Source organism: Molothrus aeneus, unplaced genomic scaffold, assembly GCF_037042795.1.
Source record: "Molothrus aeneus isolate 106 unplaced genomic scaffold, BPBGC_Maene_1.0 scaffold_34, whole genome shotgun sequence".
NCBI classification, from domain to species: domain Eukaryota; kingdom Metazoa; phylum Chordata; class Aves; order Passeriformes; family Icteridae; genus Molothrus; species Molothrus aeneus.
This window is the reverse complement of record NW_027099005.1, coordinates 2846949-2857159: the sequence shown is the minus strand read 5'-3', so window position 1 is coordinate 2857159 and position 10211 is coordinate 2846949. Positions and strand designations below refer to the sequence as shown.

At 50.5% G+C, this 10211-nt stretch overlaps 1 protein-coding gene across 1 annotated transcript; it reads left to right on the top strand.

Annotated features, from left to right (window-relative positions):
* Positions 1 to 8534: 8534 nt before the first annotated feature.
* LOC136570459 (olfactory receptor 14J1-like) lies at positions 8535 to 9605 on the top strand. Its single transcript, XM_066570930.1, has one exon. It carries the CDS (start codon positions 8556 to 8558, stop codon positions 9603 to 9605), a length of 1050 nt encoding a protein of 349 aa, XP_066427027.1. The 5' UTR covers positions 8535 to 8555.
* Positions 9606 to 10211: the final 606 nt, after the last annotated feature.

Here is a 10211-nt window from a genome sequence, read left to right as displayed (position 1 = left end):
GGTCCTCCGCAGCGTCCTTGCTGCCTTCACTTGTTTTTAGGGTACCTTTCAACTTTTTCTCTTTTTTGTCTTTCCTTTTTTGCAGTCCTGTTGCAATCATGGCAGGGCCACCAGATGTCGATATGGAGCACGACACAGCACAAAGTACCACGACTCCATCAGAAGGGTGCAAGAGAGATTTATTATAGCAACGTGTTGCTGTTATACTCTTTCAAGATATTTACATTTACTTAACAGACACATTCACTGCCCATTGGTCATAAGAAAGAAACAAAGTTCTCAGTAGGTGAACAAGGAGCCATGTCACTCTGTGAGCCAACTAAAGTCCCTATCTTCTAACTCTCTCTCTTTCTCCATGGTGTCATGGTGATAGCCTTGGTACCTTCCTCCAGAGAGATACGGGGCTTTCCTGATCTTCAGGAAGCCTTCGCTGGCTCACAAGAACAGCACAAACATATGTTTCCTACAATGAGAGAGATGAAGGAGGAGGTGAGGAAGATCAGTTTGGCACCAGTGCAGGTTACAGGCCCCAAAGTCAGAGCCCAACATCCCCCAGCTAGAGAGAGAGGGTACACCCAATGAGCCAACCTGTAGTTCTTCCTGTGTGACCATGGGGAAGACATGGGAAGGTGGGATGGGAAATCCACTTCTCTCTGGGCAGCATGGGTGCATCAGCTCAAGGAGGGAAACACTAACTGAGGGAGTTCCACTAAAGTGAAGGCAGCCCCAACCTGCCATGACCGAGCTGCCAGGTGTGATCTGTCAGATCCCCTTGAAGGAACCTCTACCATGTATGCCCAGGAAAGAAATAATAACCAGGGCTAGGGGGGTCCTGCCTCCAGCCACGGAGAGGCACAGCAAAACCGGATTTTCCGGATGGTGTGGATCCAATGGCCTGGCACATCAGAGCCACAAAAATACAACGCCTTAGTTGATACTGGTGTGCAGTGTACCTTAATGCCCTCGGGACATGGGGGGGCAGAACCTGTTTCCATTGCTGGGGTGACGGGGGGATCACAGCAATTGACCCTGTTGGGAGCTGAGCTGAGCCTGACTGGGAAGGAGTGGCAGAAACATCCTATTGTGGCTGGCCCAGAGGCCCCGTGTATTCTGGGCATAGACTTCTTCCAGAATGGCTTCACAAACACCCCAAGGGACTCGGGTGGCCTTTTGGAATAGCTGCGGTAGAGGTAGAGAACATTAATCAGTTGAACACCTTGCCTGGACTATCAGAAAACTCATCTGCAGTAGGACTCCTGAGGGTGGAAGAGCAACGAGTACCAATTGTCACCTCGACAGTACACCACTGGCAGTGTTGAACAAATTGAGAAGCTGTGATCTGTGGCAGGCTCCGAGCCTGCTAGGGCTCCGTGGAGGGAAGAGGCTTAAAGATAGGAAAATGCCAAGTCATGGTGAAATAGCAACGAATTGAGATGCCGTGATCCCCATCCACAGAATGATCCGGGAGCTGGAGAGCCAAGGGGTGCTCAGCAAAACCCACTCACCCTTCAACAGCCCCATCTGGCCTGTGCACAATCTGACAGAGAATGGAGATTCACTGTGGACTATCGTGGCTTGAATGAAGTGACTCCACCGCTGAGTGCTGCTGTGCCGGACATGCTGGAACTCCAGTACGAGCTGGAGTCCAAGGCAGCAAAGTGCTTTGCCACTATAGACATTGCTAATGCGTTTTTCTCCATTCTACTGGCAGCAGAATGCAGGCCTCAGTTTGCTTTCACCTGGAGGGGCGTGCAGTACACCTGGAACTGACTGCCCCAGGGGTGGAAGCACAGCCCCACCATCTGCCATGGACTGATCCAGGCTGCGCTGGAAAAGGGTGAGGCTCCAGAACACCTGCAGTACATCGAGGACATCATTGTGTGGGGGAACACGGCAATGGAAGTGTTTGAGAAAGGAGACAGGATCATCCAGATTCTGCTGGAAGCTGGCTTCACCATCAAGAAGAGCAAAGTCAAAGGACCTGCCCGAGAGATCCAGCTTCTGGGAGTGAAGTGGCAAGATGGATGGCGTCAGATTCCCACTGAGGTCATCAGTAAGATCACAACAATGTCTCCACCGACCAGCAAGAAGGAAACACAAGCTTTCTTAGCCATAGGTTTTTGGAGAATGCACATTCCCAAATACAGCCAGATTGTGAGCCCTCTCCACCTGGTCACCCAAAAAAAGAACGAGTTCCACTGGGGCCCTGAACAGCAACCAGCCTTTGCTCAGATCAAGCAGGAGATAGCTCATGCAGTAGCCCTTGGAACAGTCAGGACAGGAGCAGAGGTGAAGAACGTGCTCTACTCTGCAGCCAGGAACAATGGCTTGTCCTGGAGCCTTTGGCAGAAGGTGCCTGGGGAGACTCAAGGCCGATCACTGGGATTCTGGAGCCGAAGTTACAGAGGATCCAAAGCCAACTACACTCCCACTGAGAAGGAAATCTTGGCTGCCTATGAAGGAGTTCAAGGGACCTCGGAGGTGATTGGCACAGAAGCACAACTCCTCCTGGCACCCCGACTACCAGTGCTGGGGCGGATGTTTAAAAGAAAGGTTCTCTGTACCCACCACACCACTGACACCACATGGGGCAAATGGGTTGCTCTGATCACACATTGTGCCTGTATTGGAAACCTGAATCGCCTTGGGATTTTGGAGATAAATACAAACTGGCTGGAAGGTGAAAACTTTGGTCTCACTGACAAAGAGGAGCAGGTACAAGTGACACGGGCTGAGGAAGCTCCACCGTACAACCAACTACCAGCAGAGCAAACACGCTACGCTCTTTTCACTGACGGTTCCTGTAGCATTGTAGGGATGAACTAGAAATGGAAAGCAGCTGTATGGAGCCCCACATGACAGATTGCACAAGCTATCAAAGGAGAAGGTGGATCAAGTCAATTTACTGAACTCAAAGCCATTCAGATGGCCCTGGACATTGCTGAAAGAGAGAAGGGGCCAAAACGATACCTTTTATATCGATTCAAGGATGGTAGCCAATGATCTGTGAGGTTGGCTGGAAAGGTGGAAAAAGGCCAATTGGCAGCATAGAGGAAAATCAATCTGGGCTGCTGATGAATGGAAAGACATTGCTAATTGGTTGGAGAAGCTACCTGTGAAAGTCTGCCATTGAGATGCCCATGTCCCCAAGAGTCGGGCTAGTGAGGAACACCAAAACAACGAGCGGGTAGGTCAGGCTGCACAGACAGAGGTGCCAAAGATAGACTTAGATTGGCAACATACGGGGGAGTTGTTCCCAGGTCAACGGGCCCATGATGCCTCAGGCCATCAGCGCAGAGATGCCACCTGTAAGTGGGCACGAGACCGAGGGGTGGATCTAACCATGGACAGTATTTCTCAGGTTATCCATGACTGTGAGACGTGTGCTGCCATCAAGCAGGCCAAGCAAGTGAAGCCCCTGTGGTACGGTGGGCGGTGGTCCAAGTACAAGTATGGGGAGGCCTGGCAGATTGACTCCATCACACTGCCCCAGACACGCCAGGGCAAGCGCTACGTGCTGACCATGGTGGAAGCCACCACGGGATGGCTGGAGACCGACCCTGTGCCTCACACCACTGCCCAGAACACCATCCTGGGCCTGGAAAAGCAAGCCCTGTGGAGACGTGGTTTGGGAGGATCTTCATCCACTCGTCCCAGGTGTCCATGGGGTTGGGTTTCTTACCTACATACGGGCAGTCGTTTGGTGACAGGGGGACTCCCACCAGGCATGTTAAGAGCGGACCATCTACGCTTCCAATGGCCATGCAAAGATTGTCTTGCTTTAATGATTTTGCCAAAGTGACCCAGGTGTTTTGTTTTGGCTGAGGGACGATCCAGCCGGTGGTCACTTGGATACAGATGAGGGTGCTGATAAAGACGATGACAACGATGGCACTGGTACTGCTGTGGGGTGCCCTGGAGGGTGTGACAGAAAGAATCATACTTCTTCTTTCCCACTGGGTAGTTTTCACTTGTGTACGGTAAAAACACACATTAGTTGTCTTCTTTTAAGACATTCTTAAATATTTTTAAGTTCCCCCTATAGTTCTTCCCAACTCCGCCCAATCATGCCCTTCTCTTTTTTAAGGGAAGTTTGAGGGAGGGAAAAAGGAGCAGTTTCAAGAGGGGAAAGAGGGAGGGGGTAGGGATAAAGGGTCACTGGTAGAGGGATGGTGGAAAAGGCAGGGGTGTGTCTGCATTTGAGATTGAGAATCCACCAGGGTCCTGTATCTGTAGAAACACAAGCATATCCTCTCCCCCACATAATGAGAGGGTATGGCCCTTCAATAATTTTAGATTCATGATTCTGGTCAAGTACTGGAGGTCTTTCTTTGAGGTGTGTGTACATGTTGTTATGAAAGTGCCTTAAGACAGGGGGGTTTGGTTCTTTTTGAGAGCAATTCATGCAATTCAAAGCATAAAGTACTTTGCACAGTCTGTCTTGTATAGAGAGAGCCGGGGACTATGTACAAATCACAAACGGGATGGGGCTGTTGTGGAACATGCCTTGAGCTGTTTTATTTTCCAGCATCAGTCTCATTACATGGTTATGAGAATGGGAAGATGCCAGCAGCTCGTGTCCTCGGCAGAAGACAAAGAACTCAATGTTACAACTTACTTTAAAAGTATTTTGACCAATCCCACAAAGCAAAAGCATATTGACAGTAGTTCTATCCAACCATGATAAGCACAGGTACCTTTGGTTAAAACAATGCTTGCTTATTTTGAATACAATACCTGCTTGTAAGCCTTAAAACACAATGCACAGAGCTCCATTATTAAGCTTCAAACTTCCTAATATCTTGCTAGAAAAACTTTTCTGTAGCTTAGAGAGTTTTTCTAGACAAGCGTTAATACACAGACCATTGTTCTATTTGTCCTTGCTTTTCTACTTTTTAAATAATTTTTCTGCTGACCAATCTCAGGGCTACTGCTTAGCTCTAATCACAGTCCTGATGTCTCTGAGGCCTGCCTTTTGCAGCTTTCCCAAAACCCCTCTGATTTTGTGGATTCCCACACTGAACACAAGTTCAGCTATTTTAAATGAAATGCTCACTGATGTAGATGGTATTAGACATGGCACACTGCAAAATAGAACTGCTATAGATTTTTTGCTGTTAGCACATGGGCACAGGTGTGAGGATTTTGAAGGAATGTGTTGTATGAATCTCTCTGGCCAGTCTACATCCATTCACAGGAAACTCAAACGACTACAAGACAACATGAAGAAATTGACTCTGAATGATTGGGGCTTGGATGAAGGGTTTGAGGGATGGGGAAGAACTGGATGATTGAAAGATACCTTAAAGGAAGCTTTGTTATTACTAGTAGTTATTATTATATTGCTTTGAGCTATTCCATGCATAGTGATATTGGTGACCCACTTGATAGAAAATACAGTGAAAAGGGTTTGGCTGGTGCAAGAAGAAGAAGGGGGAGTTGTAGCAATGTATCTGAACAACTTAGGCCACACTGTGCCCCAGCCACATTTCTTATAGTTATTCTTATCAGAGCTCTTTGGAATTCACCAAGGTTACTAAGACATAAACTGTGCTAAATGAAGAAAGAAAATGCTGAGAAACAGAATACCAAGAGCACAAGAACTAGATAACAGAGGGCTGTGAACCACCTGGACTGTAACCAATCACATACCCAGAGAAGTGAGTGCAGAACACAAGGACAAGAGAGAGGCACCAATGAAGAGATGCGTGATCAGTGTATGAAGTAGAGTTAGAATGCATAAATAAGTGCATAATGTAAACAATCAATGGCTTCAGTGTTTTGGTTTGTTCTATGTTTGTTCGGTTTGTTCTATGTTTGTTCGATTTTCCCCCCGTTGTTCGAGTTGATGGTCTTGCCCAGTTCCCAGTTTCTGTCAATCCTCCAACCCCGCCCCAGTTACTATAGTTACCGAATGTATCATTTCACTCTCCACCCCTGGCTGCCTGCCTGTCACTCGGCATCCCTGCCTCTTTTTCCAGAATCTTCTGGTCAGGGTGTCGGGTGATTGGTTCAGGGGCCAGGGCCCCTCCCACAACTGTGTTCAATTGGTTTCGCTGTTATGCCAATCCCCAATGTATCCTTCCCTCCCCTCCTCTGATTTGTCAACCTTCACCCCTACCAGTCCCTTTATAATCCGAGGCTTTCCCTACCTCGGGTCTATCTCGGTCTCTTCTCCCTGACTCTTCCACTCCTCACCCAATAAACCCTCCTACCCCGAAGAACCAGAGAGTCGCCTCTTCCTTCTCTCCTGTGGCATTGGAGTATCTCTGCGGTCAACGTCCGCAAGGCACAACATCGCCTTAGGCACACAACCCGACTTCGAGTTGGGGAAGTGCCCCACTGGCTGGAGGTGGGCTGGACATTTCCTAGCCTGGGCGTTCTCATTTCTACCGGCCTCACCGCTCCACTTCAGCTTAATCATATTGGTTAGTTGTATGGGAGTCCTGTTTTCCCACCAAGGGGGCCTGGGAAGGAGGGATGGTTCTTTTCCATAAAAAGGAAAGCACGGAGGCAGGAGCAGGAGACAAGTGACCCTTGCAGGCCTGGGGCCTCATGGCCTCCTTGTCCCTGCTCAGCAGCCTGGCAGGGGCCGCCCCATGCTCCTGCCCTTGGCATTGCACATCCCCACATGCCAGTGCCCATCCCGGCAAGAGCCCTGAGCAAGGAGGGAGGGACAGGATCTGCCTGGCCAGGCCCTGGGGCTCAGGCCTTGGCCCTTGGCATTCCTCAAACACATCCAGCTTTGCTCAGCACCAGAGACACCTTGGCCTTGTTTGTCCCCAGCTGTCATCACTGCCTCCAGTGTTCTGCTCTAACTGGAACCTGGGGACACTTTCCCAGTCCTGTCCCTCACTGGGGCACATTAAAACTTCAAGAAACTTCAGTGTTTCAATTTAACTTTGAGTTCTTGATAAGTGTTTTGAAGACACTCTCAGGGACTGAGTCTGATGTAAACAACACCAAATCCCCAAGAGGCTCATTAAAGTCCTTGTGCTGTGTCTGTGCTGCTGAGCTTTAAAGGAACAGCTCTTCCAGGGCCAGCTCCTCTCCCAGCCCAGCAGGGCTGAGGGCTCTGCCTGCAGGCACTGAGGGGACAGGAGCCAGGCAGAGACAGGCTGAAGGCAATCAGGATTGGGAAGACATTGAGCTGAGACTTCACCTGGGGAAAGATCTTCACAGCCCTGTGCATGGTGAGTGTGTGGGTGCAGGGCAATGTCCCCTGTGCTCCTGGAGGGATCTCCTGAAGCCAGCACACCCCAGAGCCTGGGGGATGTGTCAGGAGGACTCTCCCAGTTTCTCTGTGGCACAGGAGGAGCAAGAGGAGGAGGAGGAGGGGGAGGATGTGCTGCAGAGCATGGCTGCCCTGGGCACCGTCAGAGGGACAGGGCAGAACGGCTCCTGCTGCCAGGGACGGCTGCAGGGGCTGAAGCTGGGGCTGCAGCCAGGGCTGCCCAGGGCTGTCCTGCAGAGCAGCTCCTGCAGCCCTCAGGGCTCTTGGCCAGCCCAGGGCATGTGCCACCTGCCAGGGGCAGCTCTCAGCCTGCCTGGCAGCTCCCCATGGACGCTGCAGGGGAGAAGTTCCAGGTGCAAGGAGCCACCCCCATCAGGGCAGATTCCTCCTGCTCTGGAGATGGTGCTGCATGGCCAGGGCTGCTCTCAGCTTTCTCCTAAAGGGAAGGGAAAGGGGCTGTCAGCTTTGGCTGTGTCCCTGAGCCTCCTGCACTGTCAGCCTGGGCATCAGCAGATGGGCCTGAGATCTCCCTCAGAAAGTGCCTCCTCAGCCTCCTCTCCCTACAGACAGCAGCAGCAGCACATTGGCTTGCAGCATCTCTGTCTGGCCTGCCCTTAAGGCCCTGCTGCCAGGGAGATGCCCCTGGGCAGTGCCCTGTGCTGGGAGGGGTCTGCAGGGCAGAGCTGAGCCCCCAGGGCTGGGCTGGGCTCTGGCAGCGCTGGCAGGGACAAGGCTTGGGTAGCGAGAAACAGCTCCCAGCAGGCACAACTCCAGGCAGCAGCAGGCCAGACCAACCCTTGGTATTCCATCTTGTCCAGCTGCACAGGGAAAGAGAGAAGAGTTGGAGAGCTTGATTTTGGAACTGGAGTCTTCAAAAAGGCCACGTTTCTTTTTAAATGCAGTTTTAAATTTGTACATCCTGTACTAGAGGAAGGTGAAATAAGCAAAGGGCACCTTTGTGGGACCAGCAGGCCTGACTGCAGTGGGGCACGGGGAGCCCTGTTTTCCCTCTGGGCTCCCGGCTCCCCAGTATTCAGCCTGAGAGCATTGCTCAGGACAGGACTTCTGTCCGTTCTAAAAAAAACAGAGTTACTTAGCTGTCCAAACCTACACTCAAACAAAACAAAACAAAACAAAACAAAACAAAACAAAACAAAACAAAAAAAAAAAAAAAAAGGTAAATGAAATTTTCCCAATAAAGAGAAGCAATTTTGATTGCTTGTGTAATAAAATAGCATAGGATTGACTCAAGGTACTCAAGGTACTTTGACCAAATTGTCAATGTTGTCTTTGAACAGCTCACAATGTCCAGAATGAAGAAATGTCCAACAGCAGCTCCATCAGGCACTTCCTCCTGCTGGCATTGGCAGACACGCGGCAGCTGCAGCTCCTGCACTTCTGCCTCTTGCTGGGCATCTCCCTGGCTGCCCTCCTGGGCAACGGCCTCATCATCAGCGCCATAGCCTGCGGCCACCACCTGCACACGCCCATGTTCTTCTTCCTGCTCAACCTGGCCCTCAGCGACCTGGGCATGATCTGCACCACTGTCCCCAAAGCCATGCACAATTCCCTCTGGGACACCAGGAACATCTCCTACTCAGGATGTGCTGCACAGGTATTTTTCTTTGCCTTTTTCATTGCAGCAGAATTTGCATTTCTCACAGTCATGTGCTACGACCGCTACGTGTCCATCTGCAAACCCCTGCACTACGGGACCCTCCTGGGCAGCAGAGCTTGTGCCCACATGGCAGCAGCTGCCTGGGCCAGTGCCTTTCTCAATGCTCTGCTGCACACAGCCAATGCATTTTCCCTGCCCCTGTGCCATGGCAATGCGCTGGGCCAGTTCTTCTGTGAAATCCCCCAGATCCTCAAGCTCTCCTGCTCACACTCCAGCTTAAGGGAAGTTGGGCTTCTTGTCGTCACTTTCTGTTTAGGTTTTAGTTGTTTTGTGTTCATGGTTTTCTCCTATGTGCAGATCTTCAGGGCTGTGCTGAGGATCCCCTCTGAGCAGGGACGGCACAAAGCCTTTTCCACCTGCCTCCCTCACCTGGCCGTGCTCTCCCTGTTCCTCAGCACTGACACATTTGCTCACCTGAAGCCCCCCTCCATCTCCTCCCCATCCCTGGATCTGGCAGTGTCAATTCTGTACTCGGTGGTGCCTCCAGCCCTGAACCCCCTCATTTACAGCCTGAGGAACCAGCAGCTCAAGGAATCTCTCAGGAAAGCTGTGACTGGATGCTTTTCAGCCTTTTCATTGTCCCATAAGAGCCCGCACAGTGCTTTGCATTGGGAGCCACAAAGGAGCTGGAAACACACCCCTGGTTTGGCTCCTGCTGTTTCTCAGCACTCTCTCTCCATCAAGGGGCTGTAAGTCGGTCAAATCCTGGGAAAGGACAGCAAGCCAGAGACCCAAATTAACCAAACAGATATTCCAGACTGTATGATACTGGTTCTGGTATAAAAGCTAAGGCAGGAGGAAGAATAGGGGGCATTTTCAATTTACAGTGTTTGCCTTCTTGATCAACAACTCCACCTGCTGAAGTTCTGCTTCCTGGGAAGTGGCTGAACATCACTTGCTGACAGAAGAAGAGAATAAAATTATTGGGGTTTTTCCTTATTGCTGGTGCATGTAAAATCTTCCCCTTTTGCTCTAGAAAACTGCCTTATCTCAGTCTACGATTTGTGTCCCATAATATTTTCTCTCCCCTGTCCAGCCAATGAGGGGAGTGCTAGAGTGGCTTGGTAGGCACATGGACTCCAGCAGAGGTAACCCACCAGAAGAAGCCACAGAAGGCCTGCTTTCCTCTGTCAGCAGCTCTCAGTGCATATCATGAGAGGCCAAGTCTGCCCTTAAGTATATTTTAATTTTTTTTCTGCTTCTGATTCTGTTACTTTAAAAGAAATGCTCTTATCCACCCCCTTCAACTTAATTATCCCTGCTGCTTGTGTGACCCAGAGAAATTGTGTAAGAAGGGAG

Excerpts from the sequence above, each read along its gene's own strand:
- LOC136570459 (XM_066570930.1), top strand. The coding sequence starts at position 8,556 with ATGTCCAACAGCAGCTCCATCAGGCACTTCCTCCTGCTGGCATTGGCA.